This window comes from Mandrillus leucophaeus, unplaced genomic scaffold (assembly GCF_000951045.1).
Source record: "Mandrillus leucophaeus isolate KB7577 unplaced genomic scaffold, Mleu.le_1.0 Scaffold38, whole genome shotgun sequence".
Lineage (NCBI taxonomy): Eukaryota > Metazoa > Chordata > Mammalia > Primates > Cercopithecidae > Mandrillus > Mandrillus leucophaeus.
This window is the reverse complement of record NW_012104031.1, coordinates 2,137,968-2,160,262: the sequence shown is the minus strand read 5'-3', so window position 1 is coordinate 2,160,262 and position 22,295 is coordinate 2,137,968. Positions and strand designations below refer to the sequence as shown.

The window sequence follows — 22,295 nt, the reverse complement described above, 5'->3', positions numbered from 1 at the left end:
GTGGATCACTTGAGGTCAGGAGTTTGGGGCCAGCCTGGCCAACATGGTGAAACCCCATCTTTACTAAAAATACAAAAATTAGCTGGGTGTGGTGGTGCATGCTTGTAGTCCCAGCTACTCAGAAGTCTGAGGCAGGAGAAACGCTTGAACCTGGGAAGCGGAGGTTGCAGTGAACTGAGATTGCACCACTGCACTCCAATCTGGGTGACAGAGCGAGACTCCATTTAAAAAAAAAAAAATCTGGAATATTAACTGGGGTTTACAAATCTCCCAAATTCTTTTTTGTTTGTTTGTTTGTTTGTGTTTTGAGACAGAGTCTCACTTGTTCTGTCACCTGGGCTCTGGAGTGCAATGGTGTAATCTCAGCCCACTGCTGCAACCTCCGCCTCCCATGTTCAAGCAATTCTCCTGCCTCAGCCTCCCGAGTGGCTGGAATTACAGGTGCACACCACTATGCCTGGCTAATTTTTGTATTTTTAGTAGAGACAAAGTCTCGCCATGTTGCCCAGGCTGGTCTCCTGACCTCAAGTGATCCTCCTGCCTCGGCCTCCCAAAGTGCTGGGATTATAGGCATGAGCCAACATCTCCCAAATTCTAACAGCCACAATTCCTATCTTCACACTCTTGCCCCTGCCTACACCGTGTCACTCTGGCCATGTCACACTCTTGCCCCTGCCTACACCATGTCACCCCATCACTGAAATTCAGCAGACTGGCCATGTGTCAGACATGGTTGTGGGACCTGATGGTGCAGGGCAGTTGGGGATGGAGCATGGAGTCTGGGATTTATTTTCTAGGCCGTGGGTGCATGTGAACGTTAGAGTAGTGAGTGTGTCATTCTGGCTTTGAGGAGTAGGGAGTGGAGGCCAGAAGCAGGACCTGCTGAGGTGATTCTAGTAATAGGGGATGATACCTGAACTAGGGCAGTGACAGAGAGTTATGGGGACAGGGCAGAGACGCTGCCCATAATTACCCCAGGAGTGTGGACAGCTTTAAAGGCAACCTGTGCTAGTTCATCATCCCTGTTCCACAGGTGAGAAAGAGACAGAAGAGGAAATTCCCTGAGGCCTGTAGGCTGTGGGCTTGGGTAGACTGCTCAGTCCCACCCGCTCTCCGCTCCTGCGTGGTTTTGGCCGGGCACTGTAGGGTGGTGTGAAGGGGAAACACGAAGGACTGAGAAAGCCAGGCCCCATCTTCATCCATTCAGGGGCTGTAGAAAGACACCATGGACTGGGTGGCTCATAAACAACAGACGTTTATTCCTCACATACAGTTCTGGGGGCTGGGAATTTCAAGATCATGAAGTCAGCATATTCGGTGTCTGGTGAGGGCCGACTTTCTGGTTCACAGATGGCGTCTCTCACTGTGTCCTCAGGTGGTGAAAGGGGTAAACAGGCTCCCTCAGGCCTCCAATCTCATTCCTGAGGGCTCCACCCTCATGACCCAGTCACCCCCCAAAGGTCCCACATCCTAATTCTATCACATTGGGAATTAGATTTCAACATAGAGGGGCAAAAACATTCAGACCATAGCATTCTGCCCCAGACTCTCCCCAGGTCATTTTCTAGTCATATGCAAAATGCAATTCATTCCATCCCAATAGGCACCCAAATCTTAACTTGTTCCAGCATCAGTTCAAAAGTTTCAAGTCCAGAGCCTCATCTAATCTCACCTAGGCTGGGCGCAGTGATTCATGTCTATAATCCCAGCACTTTGGGAGGCTGAGGCAGGAGGACTGCTTGATGCCAGGAGTTCAAGACCAGCGTGGGCAACAAAGTGAGACCCTGTCACTACAGAAAAAAAAAAAGCCCAGCATGGTGGCCTGTGCCTGTGGTCCCAGCTACTTGGGAGGCTGAGGCAGGAGGATTGCATGAGCCCAGGGAGACAAGGCTGTAGTGAGCTATGATTACACCACTGTACACCCTCTTGGGAGACAGAGCGAGACATACAGAGGCAGAGTGAGGCCCTGTCGCATAACAGACAAAAATAATAATAAATCTCAAATCAGTTATAGGTAAGACTCAAGGTATAATTCATTCTGAAGCAAGTTCCCCTTCAGAACTGAGGAATGAATTTCTGAGGTCTGTAAGCTGTCCAGTTTATGGCACTTTGTTTCAACAGCCCGAGTGGACTAAGACAGGCCCAATGTGGAAGTTTCCAGTTGGCTGGGGGAATGTGGAGTGGAGAAGGTTGAAGGTGGAGGACGGGGCAATTCCAAACCATTGCAACTCCCCATGAATGTGGAGGAGAGCCGTGGAAGCAAGGGGACAGTGATCTGGTCAGGGATAGGGCCCTCAACTGCTTTCTGGGCAAGTGAGGCAGTAAATAAGGTGTGGGAGCCTGGGACTGGCACAGCTGCCTCCCTCTTTGTTTGCTCCAGAAACTAAGCAAGCAAGGTCCCTTGCAAAAGCTGACTGCAAACAGTGGCCCTCCCTAGCTCACAAACCTTACACGGTGCTCTGTACCCACAGCATGGGCTCCACACTCCTGACCTCGGCCTTCACGGACCTGGGAGCCAACCCGGCCCTCATGGCCGGCCTCATTCCCCACAGCTCACCCTCACACACGCCACCACCCCATCTCCACCTACCCGAATCCTGCCCATGCTGCAGGCATTAGCGCACACCTCGGCTCCCACAGGGAGCCTGCTCTAGTTACCCTGCTGGAGCAGAGTTCACTGGTGTTCTGCCTGTGTGGCTCTCATCACCACCTGCCATGCACTTCGTGATTTCTACATGTGGCCTATCTCTCCACCTCTCCACCTGGATGCTGGGCCTGGGAATGAGATAGGGTAGGTAGGAGTGCCATGTCAAGGAGAAGGAAAGGCTGTGGAGTCTAGAGGTCCTGGGTTCAAATCCTGATGCTGCCATTTCGTAGCTCTGTGGACAACCCATTTTTCTTCTTCTTTTTATTTTTTTAGTTTTGAAAATTAAAATTTTTTTTTTTTGAAACAGAGTCTTACTCTGTCTTTCAGGCTGGAGTGAGTTGTGCGATCTCGGCTCACTGCAACCTCCGCCTCCTGGGTTCAAGTGATTCTCCTGCCTCAGCCTCCTGAATATCTGGGATCACAGGCGCTTGCCACCATGCCCAGCTAATTTTTGTATTTTTAGTAGGGATGGGGTTTTACCTTGTTGGTCATGCTGGCCTCCCAAAGTGCTGGGATTACAGGCATGAGCCACCGCACCTGGCTTAAATTCTTCATAATAGATATGGGGGTCTTGCTATGTTGGCCAGATTGGTCTTGAATTCTTGGCCTCAAACAGTCTTCCCACCTCAGCCTCCCAAAGTGCTAGGCATGAGCCACCACACCTGGCCCCATTTGACTTCTAAGGTTTTCATTTCTTTTCTTTAAAATGGGATGATGATGTATTCAGCCTGTTATATATCACATACCATGTATTATTGTGAGATGATACACATGAGACGTTCTACACAACAGGCAGCCGCTTTTGTGCCCTGTGCCCAGTAGGTACAAAATAAAAGTAGCTGTTGGATGAATAGATGGTGTACCCTCTCTCATTGTGCCATTGGATGGGACTCTAGAATCTGGGAAACTATTTAGAGTGAGTTGGGAAGGGCGGGAACCCGCTGAAGATACCAGTCAGTGTGCAGGGGTAGTGTGGGATGAAGGGATAGGAGCCACCCAGCAGTGCTTTGGGGCTGGAGAGGGCAGTGGTTGGAACCAAGCTGGCCCAGCTCCGAGCTATTGCCCACCTTGTGGTGCTGGGACCTCGTCAAGCAGGGTGTCTGCTGTTCTGTGCTCATCCAGGACTTTTCTCCTTGCCGCCTTTTCCATAGTGGAGTATCCGCTGCAGCTGCTGCACAGCCCCCCTGCCCCAGTGGTGAAGAGGCCTGGGGCCATGGCCGCCCACCACCCCCTGCAGGTACCGCCCTTTACCCACTGGCCTGGGGCTCCCTCTCGAGCTTATGACGGCCGGCTGCCGTGTTAGGGGACTGCGGGGTGTGGACTGGTGAGCCCTGGCATCCTGTGTTCTTGTTCACCTGCTCCTTCTGCGCCCGCTTTTCTGTCCGTCTCCTTGTGTGTTCTGGGTATGCTCACCTCCCTTCCTCTCTGTCCTGCTGTGGGAGTCTCCTTTGGTGTCTGTCATCCTCTGACCTGCCGGGTCTCCCTCAGGAGCCCTCCCAGCCCCTGAACCTCACAGCCAAGCCCAAGGCTCCTGAGCTGCCCAACACCTCCAGCTCCCCAAGCCTGAAGATGAGCAACTGTGCGCCCCGCCCCCCCAGCCATGGAGGCCCCACACGGGACCTGCAGTCCAGCCCCCCGAGCCTGCCTCTGGGTAAGCCTCCTGCTGCCTGCACTTGTCCCTCAGCCCTCTTTAGGGGAGGGCCAGCGGCATGATGTGACCTTGAGCAGGTCCCTTCTCCTCCCTGGGTTCCAGATTTTATCAAACAAGGTGTTAGACTTGCTCTTAGCAGAAGATCCCCTTCCTCCTCTCCCTCATCATAATCTCTCTGGGTGTTCCAAGCATCAGGGATTCAGGCCAGAGTCGCACAGTTCCAGGGGGTACGATTCTCATTTCTAGTCTATTGACATGCACAACAAATAGCCAGTGTAAGTGGCATCCCCTTGAGGACGTGCAATGCAGCCACCCCGCGGAAGGACAGGAGGGAACAGTAACTCAGGTGCCTCATGGGAGTGGCATGGCGGGAGGCTGATGGAATTTGGACTCACACTAGGCTGATGCCCTCAGCTTCTCTCGCTTCTCTTCCGTCCCTTCTGCCCTCTCCCACAGGCTTCCTTGGTGAAGGGGATGCTGTCACCAAAGCCATCCAGGATGCTCGGCAGCTGCTGCACAGCCACAGTGGGGCCTTGGAAGGCTCCCCCAACACCCCCTTCCGTAAGGTAAGGTCCCCCACTCCCCTGAACCTGGAGGCAGCAACAAATGGTGGCCAGGGGTGGAAGACACAGTCTGAGGCCACCAAGAGAGGAGCAGGGAGAGGAGTGGGGTGATGCAGCAGAGGCTGATGTCAGGTTGCCCCTGTCAATCTAGGACCTCATCAGCCTGGACTCATCCCCAGCCAAGGAGCGGCTGGAAGACGGCTGCGTGCACCCACTGGAGGAAGCCATGCTGAGCTGTGACATGGATGGTGAGGGCTCAGGTGCGGGGCTGATGGGCAGGAGGGCCCAACTCTGTATCCTGCCAGGGCAGGCTGTGTCTGCCTCTGATCTCTTCCCTCCCTTGGTCTGTTGGGTCCTTTCCAGGTGTGTGTGCCTCCACTGTCCCATTATGTGTCTGTTGGCTCTGTCTCTGAGTCTGCTTTCCTAAGTTTTGTGGCTGCTGAGTTTCTGCTCTCTCTTGAGGCCATACCGCTGTGATTTTCTTGGGCCTCTGCTGATAACTTGCTGTTTCTTCTGCCCCATCTGCTCCTGCCTTGCTCCTCCTTGGCTGACTGCTGTGGGAGCCTCCTCAGTGCCTCCTGCTGGTCAAGTAGGGGACGTCTCCCTGCTGGCCCTGGGGCACTCTTGGGACCCCAGACAGGCTGCCTGGCTGACTTCACTCCTGTCTCCCAGGCTCCCGCCACTTCCCCGAGTCCCGAAACAGCAGCCACATCAAGAGGCCCATGAACGCCTTCATGGTGTGGGCCAAGGATGAGCGGAGGAAGATCCTGCAAGCCTTCCCAGACATGCACAACTCCAGCATCAGCAAGATCCTTGGTAAGGGCCAGTGGCTGGGGCCATGGTTCAGTATGACCTGGTTGCGGGAGCCAGCTGGGTCTATTTAGGGCGTGCCTGGTGATGTTCCATACTGTGTTGGACTCCAGTAGAATCTGATGATAGGGGTGCAGGAGTTGCTGGGGATGTGAGGGCAGCTGGGTCCTGGGGTCTTACCACTGACGTGTTTGGTAGCATCTGTCCTCAAGAACTCAAGGAGTGTGTGTGTGTGTTTACATTCTTTAGTACTCGTGATCTAAATGTTTGTCCAGACCCTTGCTCTGGCAGAAAACAGGAGAGACTAGTGTTCCTGGGCTGTCACTAGAAAGATTTTTTTTAGTTACATGTCCTTACTGGTGGCCACAGAGGGACGTCGGGCAGGGCAGATGGGGCTCGAGGGGGCAGTTGTTTTCAAGACTGAGGCTCCTGTGGTGTCAGCGCAGGGCAGGACTCTTGTCGACTGAGACATCAGGTATTTTGCCCTGAGCAGGGAGCCTGTCTGGGTTGTTGAAGGCCGGAGGTGGCTGCTCTTTTGTTTATGAAAATCAGGCAGGCCAGAGGCTCAAGGAAGTTGCTGCATTGTTAGGAACATGGGTGGGTACTGAGTCTTAAGCTGGCAGTTGGATACCCCTATACAGGCTAACTTCATTCATTCATTTGCCCAATGTCCAAGGAGCACCCATATCGGGCCAGGCCCTTGCTGAGTGCTTGCACATATATTATCTTGTGGACCTACCTGGGGACCAAGATCTTCTCAGGTCCTGCATGGGGCTTGGGGTGGTCAGCAGAGCCCAGCACTGACTGCATGCCCCTGGGGGGTTGGGTCAGGATCTCGCTGGAAGTCCATGACCAACCAGGAGAAGCAGCCCTACTATGAGGAACAGGCACGGCTGAGCCGGCAGCACCTGGAGAAGTATCCTGACTACAAGTACAAGCCACGGCCTAAGCGCACCTGCATCGTGGAGGGCAAGCGGCTGCGTGTGGGCGAGTACAAGGCCCTGATGAGGACCCGGCGTCAGGATGCCCGCCAGAGCTATGTGATCCCGTGAGCAGACCCCTGCCACAGGCAGCCAGGAGACTGTGTGTGCATGTGTAGCTCTCATGAGTGGCTGGGTGTCAGTGTGTGGCCTGCCTTTGTGTGTGACCCCAGGGGTGCTGTGTGGATGCCTATGTGTGTGTGTTATCTGTGTGTAGTTGAGCCTGCACGTGCGATTCGACTGTGTATGGCTATGTATGTGACTATGGTGACTACTCAGTGGCTGAGGATATAGGAATGTGACTGGAGGACTGGCCACATGGACCTGGAGAAAGTGCCTGTAGATCCCACTGCCAGTGAACTCAATAGAAATTCAAAGGTGCTAGAAATAAAAGTATTCATCACACAGAAAGGTTCCTGACTTGACTAAAGCAAGCACCCTAGTCTATTCCTTTAAACAGGACATCTCCCAGGGCATTTAAAATATACAATTTCTACCTGGTGTGGTGACACACACCTGTAATGCCAGCACTTTGGGAGGCTGAGGCAGGAGGATCCCTTGAACTCAGGAGTTTGGGACCAGCCTGGGCAACATAGTGAAATCTCATCTTTAAATAAAATTAGCCTGGTGTGGTGGTGCACACCTGTAGTCCCAGCTACTCGGGAGGCTGAGGCAGGAGGATCACTTGAGCCTGAGAGGCTGACACTGCAGTCAGCTGTGATTGCACACTCTTCTCCAGCATGGGTGACACAGCATGACCCTGTCTCTAAATATAAGTAAAGAAAACATAAAATACACAGTTTCTAAAAACTGGATTCGTACATGATCCTCCAAGAATATTGTCTGTTGAACACATCTATGGCCCTGGGTCTGCAGGTCATCTGCAGGGTTGTAGGTTCAGTGAATCTGACCATTAGAAAGCAGGCTGGGGGCAGGGTATATAAGTCACAGTCAAGAGTGTGTGGAGTGGGAGTGCACACTTTGAGGAGGCTTGGAGGGGAGATGGGTTTGGGGTTGAATCAAGTGTGCATCCGTCACCGTGCCCCTTCTCTGCCCCACAGCCCGCAGGCTGGCCAGGTGCAGATGAGCTCCTCGGATGTCCTGTACCCTCGGGCGGCAGGCATGCCGCTGGCACAGCCACTGGTGGAGCACTATGTCCCTCGTAGCCTGGACCCCAACATGCCTGTGATCGTCAACACCTGCAGCCTCCGAGAGGAGGGCGAGGGCGCAGATGACAGGCACTCGGTGGCTGATGGCGAGATGTACCGGTACAGCGAGGACGAGGACTCGGAGGGCGAAGAGAAGAGCGATGGGGAGTTGGTGGTGCTCACAGACTGATCCTGGCTGGGTGGGCCCGGCCCCTTCTCCTCTGGGGAAGACCTCGTCCCAACCCGATGGGCACAGCCAGCCAACCTAAGACTATGTTGGTACTTGGACTTGTTCGTGCCCCAGAGATGGGCAAAGCTGTGCACTTGTAGATACATTCATGAGGGGAGAGGTGCCCTCCCTTCCTGAGGAGCTGTTGGCCTGGGTGGGCAGGAACTGCAATATGGCCATGGGCTGAGCTGGCTGAGCACCTCAGCCTTTAGGGCTCATGGCCAGGGGACACTGTGTGACTCTCCTCTCTTGCAGGTCTATTCACCTGGGGTATGGCAGCTACTGACCTGTCTCCCTGGGGTCACATGCTTTGTTTCCATTCTTGTCCTGGCTGGACCAGCCACTGTGGGACCAACAACCCCCCCACACTCCCCCAGACTGCTCGTCTATCACCAGGATCGCTTTGCACTTTGTGCGAAAGGGTCTGGCTGTCCCTTGCTGTTTTCATCTCTGCCAAGCCCGTTGCGCCTCTGGCTGCTGTGTGTGTGCGTGTGCACGTGTGTGTGTTTCATCTGTTCATTCATTGCACAAGATATTTATTGAGTGCCCACTACGTGCCAGGCACTGTTGCTGAGTTCCTGTGGGTGTGTCTCTCGATGCCACTCCTGCTTCTCCGGGAGCCTCTTTCTGTGCTTCTCTTTGTCCCCAAATTGCTACCTCTTTGTCAGTCTGGGTGTCTCAGGTTCTGTGTCTCCTTGTGTGCATTTCTGTCTCTCTCTGTCCTTGTCTCTCTGCAAGGCCCTTTATTTCTCTCTTTCTTGGTGTCTGTCCATGCTCCCTTTGCCCTCTGGATTCTCTGGGTCTGTGTAGGCCCCTGGTCTGCCCTGGGCTCATCAGCCTTCCTGACCTCCTCCTGCCCTCCCCTTCACTCCCTCCCTGGCTCTGCCAGTCGGTTCCCACGGAGCCATTTTTAGCTCTGATCAGCATGGGAATGTGCCTCGGCCTCCAAGGGGCTTTGTCCTGGTGCCCCCGCCCCTGGTCCCAACCTGATCCCACGAGGGAGTCGGGACAGGAGGATTGATGGTGCTCCCCTTCCTGCCAGCGTCAGAGGCCCTGGAGAGGGGCTCTCCATGGCAGCTGGTCTTTATTCCTCCCTCATGAGCACAGGGCGGGGGGCTCCCCATTCTTGGAAGAGGTGGAGAAGACTCCTGGGCTTCAGCCTCTCCCACCCAGCCCTGCTCCTCACCTGCCGGCCTTCCCCTCCCCGACTCTATACTGGGGACTGGATCTCAGCCTCTGATCAGTTTCACAAAGTTTGTTCCCTAAGGAAATCAAATCCCATTGTCACCTAACTCTAAAGATCTAAACAGCCCACGGATCAGTATGGGAACCCCAAATCCCACAGGGCCAGATGTGGAGTCTGTGTCTGCCCCCATCTTCTCTTCATCTTCAGAGCCCCCACTTCTCTCCAGGCTGTTTCTTTTTTATGACTGTAAACATAGATAGTGCTTTATTTTGTTAATAATAAGATAATGATGAGTAACTTAACCAGCACATTTCTCCTGTTTACACTCGGGGGATTTTTTTGTTTTCTGATGACATAATAAAGACAGATCATTTCAGAATCTGGCCCTTGTGCAGGGGAGGAGGGAGGCTGGCTTAAGTCCAGAATTCCTAAATACGCCACCAGCCTGGGCACCACTGTCCCCTGGTGGCAGCCTGCAAAAGCTTCAGGCCTGGGGCTTCGTAGGAATCGGCTTCATGCAAGGGAATCCCAGGCCAGGTCTGTGAGTGACCTGAGTGACCACAGAGCCCACACTGAATGCCCCTACCTTGAGGAGGTGAGGCCACCTGGATCCTAAGAAGGCAATAGTAAGAGCACTGTAATAGGAGTCAGGAAGCTCAGGGTCTCCCTAGAACTGGCCACATGGCTGGGGTTGGGGAGTGGGAGCCAGGTCTCTCCTTTGGGGCCTCATTGTCCTCATCTGACAACAAGATTAAACCTTATACCTGGTTCTTATTCAGAGAAGGAGCCCTTTGAGACTCTAATGAAAGCTGTGGATCCTTTTCTCAGAAAAGGGCTCACAAAGGTTTACCCTGAAGCCCAGCTGAGGCCCCCACGATGCTAATTAATGAAGCAGGGTCTCTAATGATAATGCTTCAGGCTCTCCATGACACATGCTTTGAGTGAACACTTCAGACCTAGTTATCACATTGGGAGAAGTAATAGGCCTGCAAGGGCCGGATGACAGACTGAAATGCCTCAAAAATGCATATTAACCAAGCTTTAGAGAGACAAATCTTGTGGTGAAAAATTAATCCCATCAGTATAGCGTGGGGACAGCAAAACCGAATGGCAGTTCTTGTGGAAGAGTTGGACTTGGGCTGAATTAATAGAGGTTTGTGTTCACAACAAGGGAGGTGATGGTCCAGTGTACCCCACACAGACCTAGTCCCAGGGGCAGCATGCCCTACCTCGCCCGTCACTAGGGAAGTCTGGCCTCACAATGGAGGGGCCCCAAAGCAGGCACCCCACATGGAGGAGCACAGGAGGGATCCTGGTGGACATTGTCCTTAGAGGAGTCTTCAGAAGGGTCAGGCATGTTTCCTCTAGAAAACAAGACAGAGTTGGACAGAAAGGACAGGATTGCTTTCTCCAAAGCTGCCAGGTGAGCAAAGTGTAGTATTCCACAAAGCTCATGAGGCAGAACTTCAGCTCTTGGATGAGGTTCAAGGCTGTCTTGACATAAAGAACACCGTTTCCACAAATAAGAGTGAACTTCCCAACTCGGGAAGTCCTCAAGCTCTTGAGTCCTGGTGGAGGGATTTCTAGATTGGAGAGGGTAGTGGTGAGAGAGGGCAGGTGTGGTCGATTCTAGGACTACAAAGTTGGGAGGGTGTGGAATAGAGACTGCCCAAGAATTAGGCGCCCAGCCATTTGGTCTGGGGAGCATCCTGGATGCTGGCTGGCTGTTTTTTCCGCAGCCCAGGTTCTCAGAGCCTCCTCTCCTTTGCCCTCCTCACGCCATATCTGGAAAAGATGCAGGCAGATGTGGGAGGAGGAGCTGGCGGTGGCGCCTGCCCCCTGGTGGTCACGATGGAGAGCTGCTCATTGCACCTCCCACTGTCTATCCCCTCCCCCCTCCGACCTCGGCCCTCGGCCTCCTCCACTTTTCCAAACCAGGTCCTGCCAGTCTCAAGACTCTCCTAACCTGGCTCATTCCCACCTGTCGGTCCTGAGTTCCTCTTCCCTTCTCCAAGTGCTCTTGTCTTGCCTGCCTTATTCCATCTGCTGAGACACAGTAGCGGGCCATGGAGCCCCACCCCCTGTCCCATGAGAGGCAGGATGGGGCCAGGTGGTTGCAGAGGCCAGGAGCAGAGTGGCGTGGTCATTACCAGGAAAGCTGGGCCACAAGTTCGTCCCTTCCGTGCGTCTCCGGCAGAGACCGTGGGGCACAGCCCGTTGGGAAGATGGATATGCCCGGGTGTCCTTTAACTAGAGCTCTTTGCTAAGAGTCTTGGAAGGGGCCTGAGGGGGTGGAGCCCAGATCACACTTGGGAGGCTCCCAGGCCCGGTGTTCAGCCAGGAGGGCAGGAGTGCTGGTTAGCCTGGGGTGGCAGTGAAAGGAGCGAAGGAGGAACTCACAGTCTTTCGGGGACAGGATTGTGTTCCCTGCCACCACACCAGCTCACTCCGCTGGAGGGCTGGGGGAATGAGAATACCTTCTTAGAGGCAGCAGTGGGATGATGGCTGCTGTTAATTCCTTCCCATGCAGATGGTGGCCAGGGCCTTAGGGGCACAGGATAATACCTGGGGGGGCTCTGTCCCAGCCATTCCCTACTCACCAGTGTGACACTTGTCTCCAGCGCAACAGCATCAAGGCCCAGGAGGCTGGAAACAAAGCTGGCTTCACAGTGTTAATTCTGCCCTCAATTCCAGAGGTGGCTCGGAGAGGAACAAGGAGCGGGGACACTGCTGTTTAGTCCAGACAGGTCGTGGCTGTGACCACCTGACCCCATGGGTGACCCCCAGGGGGCCCCTACTTGACCAGCCTTGGCACCATCCCTATGTCTGGGCACCTCTTTCGCCCATGTCCCCCCACTGGTAACCCCCAAGGCTGCTGCCCATAGAAGGCCTGGCTATGCTGGATCACCATGACCTTGAAGGTGCCAGCTCCAGTGGTTGCCATGGCACCAGGGTGCTTTTTGCAGGCAAAAGCCAAACAGCCAGAGTCCACCTGGCAGGCTGCTGCTGCTGTTGCCTCTGCTGCCCCTAAGGGCACTGGGCACTTACTGGCAGGCGGGCAGTCCTGGAGCAGCTGCTGCCTGGTGCACAGCCTGGGAAGTACAGCCGGAGTGACTGGGCTGCTAAGAGGGGTGCCTCCTTCTCATCTTTGAGTTTCTGCTCTTCCTTCCCTCTGGCCTTCTGAGAAAGTGACGGATTGGTTCCAGAAATCACTCCTGCCTGTTCTCAGGCAGAGCAGCCCCTTCCCCACCCCACCGACAGCTGGGAGCCAGAGATGACCCAGAAAGATGTCCTGAGCACTTCTTTTTAGAATGTCACTGGTTCATGTCCCGAGTCAGCCAAAGTCCTTGTAATCCACAGCCTAGCTCCCTCTAAGCCGCGCTTTACCAGGTTTGACTGGTAGGTTCTACCAAGAGAGTCAAAGGCAGAGAAGCTGAGTGAGAGAAATAGGGGCCCTGCCCAGAGTCTTCGGAGCTAGGTGCACAGGAGGATGTGTGCAGGTGGCTACCTTGACTTCAGCATGAAGCCCAGGTGGACATCAGGAGGGGTTACAGCACCCCTCAGCCCCCACGCAGGGGTCAGTTCCTCACCATTGTCACTCAGACACAGCAGTCCGGAAATGAGCATTTTAATGCAGAAAACCATGATAATTTACAAATGAATCACTTTCTGGGCCAGAGCCAGGAAGGCCCCAGGAGCTGTGAGGGCAGAAAGGAGGTGGAGGCTGTTGAGTGTCGGGCAACCAGCTGAGTCAGCACCTTTCTGATGGGATCCTGCCCAGGCTCTCCCACGCTGGACCCTGGGGGGCCCTGGCCCCCACCCCATCCTCTTGGCTCCCACTAGGCATTCCCAGATAGGAAGACCTTGGGTCAGCTTCAGGACATAAAGTAGAGCTGGAGAGACATCCCTGGAAGGAGGGCCTGAGGGCCAGGGAGGGAACAAGGCAGGAGACTGCTGGTTCTGGTTTTGGCCACCTCACCCTTGGCCACGTCCCCTCTGACCAAGCCACAGCACGAAGCAGAGCCAGGCTCTGGAGGTCCAGGGCCTCACCACTCCCTCTCCTGTCCCCTCAGCAGGGGGACAAAACAGAAGCACAGGAGAGCACGTTGGGGAGCATGTTTCCTCGGGGTGAGGTTTGATTGGATCTGGTTTGGGGAAGGTGAGGGGTCTCAGATGAGGTGGCTGCTGGGGAAGATGTCATGCTCAATTCTTGGCCCCCACCCGTCACCAAGATATGTACATCCATGTGTCAGAGTTGGTGTGATGCTGGTTTGGAGCTCAGCACCTCCCACGTGGGGCATGCAGGGGGAGACGGACTGGAGGCTCAGGGCACTGGAGGTAGAAAGGAGCCCTCCCCGCCTCCTTCCCCAGGCCAGGAAGGGGTAAACACACATATAAGGCAGCCCCAATTCCAGCAGGGCCTGAGGCTGGGAATGATGTGTTTCCCAGGGGTGGTTATGGTCCAGGACCTGGCTGCAGGCACTTCCTCCCAAGCCTGGTGGGGTGAAGGGGACCCCCAGAAGGGGGTCCTATCAGCCCCTCCAGACAGGAGAATGAGGTCTTCAGTGGCAACCACTGGGGGCTGGCGGCAGGGACAGAGCCTTCTCCCTGGACACCCACCTGTCCCCTCTCCCACCTTGTCCAAGGGTGTGGACCCCAGAGCGCAGAATTGAGCTCTGGGGAACAGGTCTGGCCAGACGGATGGGTAGGGGAGGGATGGGGTGGCTGGTCACTTTGGCATCTCCAAGGCTGACACTTGAGGCTTCACCTTGAAGTACTGGTTGAATCGGATCACTGCGTACCTGGGGGAAGACAGAAGGAAGCTGGGTGTGAGGAAGAAAGCCAGGTGGGCCCTGCTGGGGGTGCTCACATCATAAAGTTTCTCAGTGGCTCTAGGCCTATCTAAGTCTGAGCAGATCAACCCCAACCCAGACTGGTTAGTATTATTATTTCTTTTGCTTCTTTTTAAATGTTTAATATTTATTTGTTTTGAGACAGGGTCTGGCTCTGTCACCCAGGCTGGAGTGCAATGGCACGATCTTGGCTCACTGCAACCTCTGCCTCCCGGGCTCTGATGATCCTTCCACTTAGCCTCCAGAATAACTGGGATTACAGGTGCATGCCACCACACCTGGCTAATTTTTGTATTTTTTGTAGAGATGGGGTTTCACCATGTTGCCCAGGCTGATCTCGAACTCCTGAGCTCAAGCAATCCGCCCGCCATGGCCTCCCAAAGTACTGGGAATACAGGCATGAGCCACTGCGCCCAGCCTATTTTTTTTTTTTTTTTAATTGCAACTACATTTTTTTTTCTTTTTAGATCAGACTAGAGAAACCCTTCCACAAACATGCTTGTTTGGAGTTTTGGTTTTACAGTTCTTATATACATATTGCTGTGCAAATGAATATCTACAACTTTTTCCTTTTGGACAACCGAAACCAGACCTATTAAGCGATACTCTCCATTGCTCCCTCTCCCCACCCCCTGGCAACAATTCTGGTTTCTATGGATTTGACTGCTTTAGTTATCTCTTATAGAACCGTATTTGTCTTTTCATGACTGGCTTATTTAGCATAATGTCCTCAAGATTCATCCATGTTGTAGCAAGTGACACGATTTCCTTCGTTTTTAAGGCTAAGTAATATTCTATTGTATGTATAGACCGTATTTTATTCATTCATTCATCTGTTGGCAGACATCCGGGTTGCTTCCATCTCTTGGCTACTGTGCCAAGAATAATGTTGCTGTGAACATAGGTATATAAATATTTCTCTGAGAGTTTGCTTTCAATTATTTTGGCTACCCACCCAGAAATGAGATTGCTGGATCATACGGTTGTTATATTTTTATTTTTTGAGGAACCACCCTACTGTTTTCCATAGTAGCTCACCATTTTACATTCCCACCAATGGTGCAGAAAGGTTTCAATTCCTGCACATCCTTACCAACAATTATTATCTTCTGTTTTTTAATAGCAGCCATCCTGATGGGTGTGAGGCGACATCTCACTATGCTTTGTATTTGCATTTCTCTAATAGTTGTGAACACTTTGAAACCAGGCTAGTGATTCCCTTTCAGCTGAAGGTGGGTGAGAAGGAGAAGGGCAAGGCCCTGGACCAGAATGGAGAAATGATTCCTGGCCCTTAGGGACATAGGAACCTCACAGGACAGGGACTCCCTGAATCATCAATACACAAGCAGCAGCTAGCTACTCTCCCTATATATCACTAGGAGCCACTGAAGGAGTAGCTGGGTCTGTCGCCCAACCAGAAGGCAGCATGGGCAAACACTTAACCACTGCGTGGCTTCAGCAAGTCACTTCTGCGCTCTGGACCTCTGTCCTCTCTGCTGTTAAAACGAGGTAGGATCTGCGATTGTTCAGACTGATTTTCAACGATTGCATCCACCACCAGGCTCCGTGGATAGGTGCGCTGGCAGCAGGGCAGGGAGTAGAGTAGGCAGCAGGATTTGGTGGGGACTAGCAGACCTCCTGTGAGGAACAGGGAGGATGTGACACTTCTCTTTTCAGAGTGGTACTTTCCTGGCATCCCCTGGGGATAGCGGCCCCACTGGAAATGAGCTAGAACGGGGGCGAGTCAGCAGAGCAAGGGAGCGGACTCTGGGCATTCTGCCTGGGCTGTCCTTTGCCCACACCCTGGGCTCAACCAAGGCTCTCCCTTTTCTCCACGCCCCCCCATCACCCCCCACACTCACCTGAGGAAATCAAAGTGGATGGTGGAGTACTGGTTCTGGATGAGGGCCCAGAGAGCCCAGAAGAAGTGAGACGCCTGGAAACAGACCAGAGAGGGTCAGCCTGGCAATCTCCCCATGCCTGTTTCCAACTCTACAGCGCTGGAGGGATGCAGTCATTGTGGAAGACACACAGCTAGGACCCTGGAAGAGATGTGGTGGGGTCTCCCTAGCACAAGCTGAGGAAATTCTGGAGGCCAAGTCACTACACAGCATTGGGAGCCTCCACTCCTTCGAGAGAAAGGCGGGCAGAGCCAGTTCTACCAAGGCCCGAATGTTTACCAACCCTAAGGCAGGTAGTCAGTAGTGAGGAATTCTGGGGGGTTCCCACAACCTAAGCAGGACCCACTCTCCACCTCTGGTCTCTTCCCTACCCAGGGAGATCTCTTGGAGTCTTCAAGGCCAAGGTATCCAGGCCAAGGTGAACCCCTAAGCCAGAGCTTAGGCCTAATGGCCAGTGGGGACTGGTGCTCTTCAGGAAGGTGCAGGGAAGGAAGAGTGATGGGCAGCAGTGCCCTGGCCACATGTCTGCTGGAAGATCCCTACACTAACCTCCTCCACGCCTTTTCCTCTCTTCTACTGGGAGGCTGGTTAGGTTGGAAAATGAACCTAGATATGGAAACAAGAATCCCCCAAGTCTGGGCATTTGCTAAGCATCAAACTGTGCTTTCCTTGTGGCTAGAGGTACCCACCAGGCCCAGGTCACCGCAGGCTCAAGAAGCCAGGGATTGGGTGGGAGGAGGGTGAGGATTGAAACACTACCTGTCACGCTATGCTTATTACCTGGGTGATGGAACAATCTGTATACCAAAGCCCGGTAACAGGCGGGTTACCCATATAGCAAACCTGCATGTGGACCTCTGAATCTAAACTAAAATCAAGCCAGGGAGCTGTGGTTCCTGTCTACCCCTGAACAAACACTAGTGATGCCGTCGCTTTCCCATGTGCGTCCCCCAACCCCTGTGGCTCTCCCATCCCATTCCCACCCCATCCCAGAGTCTTCCTCACTCAGGGGTTGGCTACAAAGTACCTCCCTCCACTTTATTTCCTTTCCATTCCTTAAAAGGGGCATAGATAAGCTAGCACATATGAATGATCACTAAAAAACTTAGCAAGAGGAAGGCTTGTTCTTAAGGTCTTAAAGTCTAAAGACTGAGGAGGAAGAACCTAATGTAGACTCAGTGAGGAAAACAGAATAGGGATTCTGAAATTACAGAAAAGTAAAGATTGTATTTAGCTCTCTTCTGTACTGTGAAATTCAAAGCAGCTGCCTTGGCTTCTTATGCACAGCTGACATTAATGAGGCTAGTTAGGAATCCCTGGGCACACACCAGTGGAGACTTGGCATGAACCAGCACCTTGGATAAGGGGCATTCAAAATTGAGAACTGACAGCACAGTCATTTGAGCAGGAAGAGCCTGTCGGGAAAAGTTTACTTAGAGTGCTGAGTCAGTGGAGGTAGTTACAAAGAAGGATTAGAGCTTGACATTCTGTATCTTCTCTAAAGGTTATGGTAGCTCACGCCTATAACCTTAGCTACTCGGAAGGCTGAGGTGGGAGGATCATTTGAGGCCAGGAATTAGAAACCAGCCTGGGCAACATAGCAATACCCTATCTCTACAATAAGTTCAAAGAAATTAGCCAGGCGTGGTGGCACACACCTGTAATCCTAGCTACTCAGGAGGCTGAGGTGGGAGGATCGCTTGAGCCTGGGAGTTTAAGGCAGCAGTGAGCTACGATTGTGTCACTGTGCTCAGCCTGGATGACAGAGTGGGACCCTATCTCAAAAAAAGTATATATACATATATATACACACACAATATATATGTATGTATGTATGCCGGGCGCAGTGGTTCACTCCTATAATCCCAACACTTTGGGAGGCCGAGGCGGACGATCACCTGAGGTCAGGAGTTCAAGACCAGCCTGGCCAACATTGTGAAACCCTGTCTCTACTAAAAATACAAAAAAACTAGCTGGGTGTGGTGGTACATGCCTGTAATCCCAGTTACTTGGGAGGCTGAGGACAGGAGAATGGCTTGAACCTGAGAGGCAGAGGTTGCAGTGAGCCGAGATAGTGCCATCGCTCTCCAGCCTGGTCAACAAGAGTGAGACTCTGCCTCAAAAAAAAAAAAAAGTATATATATGGATGAATTTAACTGCAACATGAAGGGCTGAGGTTAGACAGTAGAAAGAACTACTTATTCAAACAAGAAAATTGCTAACATAGGAAGCTAGGATATTTCTTGGAAGTATTTCTCTAGAAAGGAGAGAGCCTAGACTTGGTGGGGCTTGGGGAGCAGGGAACAGGGCATCAAGTATTAAGGGCTGCCTAAGACAGCTCTTACCAGGCTTCACCTCTAGGGTGGGGTCAGGAGCTGGGGATGGGTGTCTCCAGGCTCTCACCTGACCTTGGGCTCTGGGTAGGAGGCTAGTTGGGTCACCAGTCCCTCCTGCTGACTCCTTTCCTGTGCCAGCCCTAGTCACAAGGCACTCACCAGGGCAAACTTGTTGACTTGCACGTAGAGCCTTTCCACCTCCCTGGGGGTCACGGCCATCCCCTTTTGTGCCTGCAGGTAGTAGTGCAGCCACTGCAGCTGGGTCTCCCGCGCCGGGTACAGGCAGTAATCCACCTCATTCACGCCTGATGGGGAGGCAGGCCAGACACAAGTTGCTTGGAGATGAGCCCACCTAGGGTCTCCCCAAGCTCAGTAGGTGTTCCCTTCTCCCCTCAAACTCCCATCTCCTTTGACCTGTGGGGCTGTGCCTAAAGAGGCGGCCCTGAGAAGGCAGCTTCTTTGAGTACGAAACTCAGCTAGTGTGGGGTCTACCCCATCCCAGCTAGGAGCACTGCTTCTGTGGGATTGAGGAAAGCAGAGAGAGAGAGGCAGACTGGTTAAGGGGCAAGACACTGTCCTGGGAGTGACGGGAACCCCTCAAGACAGCACCACTGTCTCTCCCAACCCCTGCACAAAAATGACCATGTGCAGGAGGCCCTCAGTGAAAAGCACTGGATCAGCATTACTATCCCTAGGTCTTATGCTAACCTTGTTAGCCTTAGGGGGAACCCTTTCCTATCACTGGCCGAAATTTCTTCATTTATCAAATGAAGGGACTTCATGTAGGGATATCAAACATGGCTTCCTGGTGTTAAGAGGCTATTTAAAAACATCACCTGGAGAGCACCCCCACCCCAGTCCAGTTCCCTAGATGGCTCTGATGTGTAGCCAGGCTGGGAACCCATGGATCGGATGGCTCTGGTTCCTTCCAGCCCCGCCATAGCCCTCCAGCTGCCAGCCCAGTACCACCAGCTCATCCCGGGCATGGTGGAAGAAACCACAGCTTCAAAGCTGGTACAGAAAGAAGTGGTTTAAGACAGGAGGACCAGGACTGGGCCACCTTCTCCAGGGTTCCCTCCTTCCTCTTCTTCTTGTCCTTCTCAAGCTTCCTTTATATCCCTGGAGAAACATATGCAGTCTCCTGAGGCTCCAGGAGTGTGGCTAGAAAAGAATCTCCTGGAACAGATGTAGAAACGGAGGCCCAGAGAGGAGAAGAAATGTACCCAAGGTCATATGGTGGTTAGAGGCAGAGTCAGGGCTGGAACTCCATCTCCCAATGCCCAGAACTGTGTCTTCCTCACTCCTGCGCAGCCATGAGGCCCCTCTCCCCAGGTCGGGATCTCCCCAGCTCTCTCCCTTCCCCCAGGCTAGGTTCTTCCTCCTCCATTCTCAACTTGGGAGCAGGCTGCAATCTACCCCTTTGGAGAAATTCCAGTTGGACTTTGCTCTGTGCCGTGGGCGAGGAGGACTTAAAATGCTTAAGAATTATCCCTTGTGGAAAGGCCAGTGAGCCTGGCAGCCAAGAATTCCCAGACCCAGGGCCCTGCCAGTGCCAGCCTCTGCTCCATGCCACACCCCGAGGCTCAGCTGCTCTGCCCAGCTGAGGCTCCATCGCCCCGGGGTTCCTAGGGGTACTCTCAGGTACAATCATTGCTCGACAGATTGATCACCTGGGGTTCCAGAAGGAACACAATTGGCCTGATGGGGCTGGAGAGTGGCTCTCCAGTTGGCCTGGGCATGCCTCTCCTATCCTGAGCCACAGGGCCTCGCCCCATCATGGGAACACCTCACCGTGCTAGTCTGGGGACAGCTCTCCAGCCCCAGTGTCCAGCTCTGTCCCATGTGAGTTGCCTCCTCGGTCCCATCTAATTAACCCTCAAGCTGGAAAATCCTGCCCTGCTTCCTCTACACAGATGGTTCCATTGTGCATACTATGCCTTTATAGAACACCTGCCCACCCCTAGGAATCACCCCCTATCCTGCCTCTCCCATCCCCACTCCCGGAAAGCTTCTCAGTCTAATCACAGCAGCAAACGCCAATACAATGCCTAGTATGTGTCACACATATGTGTGTGTGTGTGTCTCATATCAACACTATGAGGTGGGTACTATCATCATCTCCATTTTATAGGGGCACAGAGAGGGTAAATAAACTGCCCAAGGGTCACACAGCCAATAAGCAGCAAAGCCAGAAACTGAACTTAGGGAGTCAAATTACATAGCACATACTTAGATTCTACTTAGATGATTCTCATCAGGCCACCAGGCAAATAGCTACTTGTAGCTTGTTCTGCTCCTTGTCTGAATATAAGACCCCCATGTACAATTGTACTGGGCATAAAGGAGCTTGGACAAAGGAGTGGAGGCTGAAGTCATCCTGTGCTGTGCTGGCCAAGCTGCAGCAATCATCTAAGCTGTGTCGACCTGGAGGAAGGGGTCTTTTTCTAATTCATGTACCAAGCTGAGTATCTTCAGGATCCTACAGAGGTCACATTTTCCTAATTTGTACCAAAGTGCCATATGGGCTAGGAGAGGTCTTCTCTGTGTATGTGAGTCCTGCTTCCCCCAATGAGACTTGGAACTCTCTAAGAGCAGGCTGTGCCTTAACCCCTCAAGCTGTGATATTTTGGAGGACAAGAGCTATCTAGCCTCCACCCTCCCCATACCCTGGCCCTGGTCCCCACCCTAAAGAGGGTGCTTTGAACATTGGTCAAATCTAGTCCTGTATTGCCTAATGACAGGGATACCTTCTGAGAAATGCACCATCGGGTGATTTTGTGTGATCATCAGAGTGTACTTACACAAACCTAGATGGGACAGCCTACTACACTACTACACACCTAGGCTGCATGGTATTGCTCCAGGCTACAAACCTGTACAGCATGTTACTGTACTGAATACTGTAGGTAACTGTAACACAATGCTAAGTATTTATGTATCTAAACTTATCCAAACATAGAAAAGGTACAGTAAAAATATGGTACCTATGCGGGTGCCTCTAGTCCCAGCTACATGGGAGGCTGAGGCAGGAGATCGGCGTGAACCTGGGGGGCAGAGCTTGCAGTGAGCTGAGATCACGCCACTGCACTCCAGCCTTCAGCCTGGGCGACAGAGCAAGACTCCGTCTCAAAAAAAAAAAAAATGGTATCTATTACCGTAAATATACAGTAATCTCGTAGGACCACCATCTATATGCGGTCCGTCATTGACTGAAACACCACTACAAAGCACATGACTGTAGTAATGCCCCTCTCACCTGCAAACTCGTTGAAATGGTTGCCAATGTCAAAAGCTTGGTAGTTGTAGCCAGCATATTCATAGTCAATGAACCGCACGTGACCTATGAAGTAGAGGAGAGTCGATGAGAGTTGGCCCAGGAGATCTGGCAACAGAGCCTGGTCAAGCTTCTGCAGACCTCTGGGATGCACCCACTGAGTGATGCCAGCCTCTGCAGCAACCCTGCCCAACCCCATCACTGCAGCAGTCTTCTAAGCTACTTCTTTCCATCCATCCATCCATCTGCCCTTCCTAGTTCCCAGTGTCCCTCTCACACAGCTGGATCTTCAGGCTCTCCTCATCTCAAGACAGCTGTCCTCAGCATGGCTAAGGATCAGGAATAAAGCTAAGTATTAATACCCCCTGGGGTGATGCTCTCATCAGCAACACCAGGAGGTGTTTGTTCTCTCTCTCTTTCTTGGCACAGATTTTTTTTGTTTGTTTTTGTCTTTTTGTTTTGAGACAGAGTCTCGCTCTGTCGCCCAGGCTAGAGTACGGTGGCTTGATCTCAGCTCACTCCAACCTGTGCCTCCCTGGTTCAAGCGATTCTTCTGCCTCAGCCTCCTGAGTAACTGGGATTACAGGCGCATGCCACCATGCCCGGCTAATTTTTGTATTTTTAGTAGAGACGGGGAGGGTTTCACCATGTTGGCCAGGCTGGTCTTGAACTCCTGACCTTGTGATCTTGACCTCCCAAAGTGCTGGGATTACAGGC

The 22,295-nt window shown here is 52.8% G+C and overlaps 2 protein-coding genes across 5 annotated transcripts in view; one reads left to right on the top strand and one right to left on the bottom strand.

Annotated features, from left to right (window-relative positions):
* SOX13 (SRY (sex determining region Y)-box 13) overlaps positions 1-9,593 on the top strand; it is a 53,917-nt gene extending 44,324 nt beyond the window's left edge. For both annotated transcript variants that reach the window (XM_011990460.1, XM_011990461.1), the window contains 7 exons: positions 3,799-3,884; positions 4,136-4,298; positions 4,755-4,864; positions 5,013-5,109; positions 5,534-5,677; positions 6,503-6,719; positions 7,713-9,593. In XM_011990460.1, coding sequence (XP_011845850.1) covers positions 3,799-3,884; positions 4,136-4,298; positions 4,755-4,864; positions 5,013-5,109; positions 5,534-5,677; positions 6,503-6,719; positions 7,713-7,989 — 1,094 coding nt within the window. In that variant the 3' untranslated portion in view covers positions 7,990-9,593. The remainder of the gene's footprint in view (positions 1-3,798; positions 3,885-4,135; positions 4,299-4,754; positions 4,865-5,012; positions 5,110-5,533; positions 5,678-6,502; positions 6,720-7,712) is intronic.
* Positions 9,594-12,825: 3,232 nt separating this feature from the next.
* Positions 12,826-22,295, bottom strand: part of ETNK2 (ethanolamine kinase 2) — a 20,455-nt gene continuing 10,985 nt past the window's right edge. For 2 of the 3 annotated variants that reach the window (XM_011990456.1, XM_011990457.1), the window contains 4 exons: positions 21,561-21,644; positions 18,464-18,609; positions 15,930-16,003; positions 12,826-14,016 (listed from right to left, as the gene is read on the bottom strand). In XM_011990456.1, coding sequence (XP_011845846.1) covers positions 13,944-14,016; positions 15,930-16,003; positions 18,464-18,609; positions 21,561-21,644 — 377 coding nt within the window. In that variant the 3' untranslated portion in view covers positions 12,826-13,943. The remainder of the gene's footprint in view (positions 14,017-15,929; positions 16,004-18,463; positions 18,610-21,560; positions 21,645-22,295) is intronic. The other variant, XM_011990459.1, reaches the window with a different exon arrangement.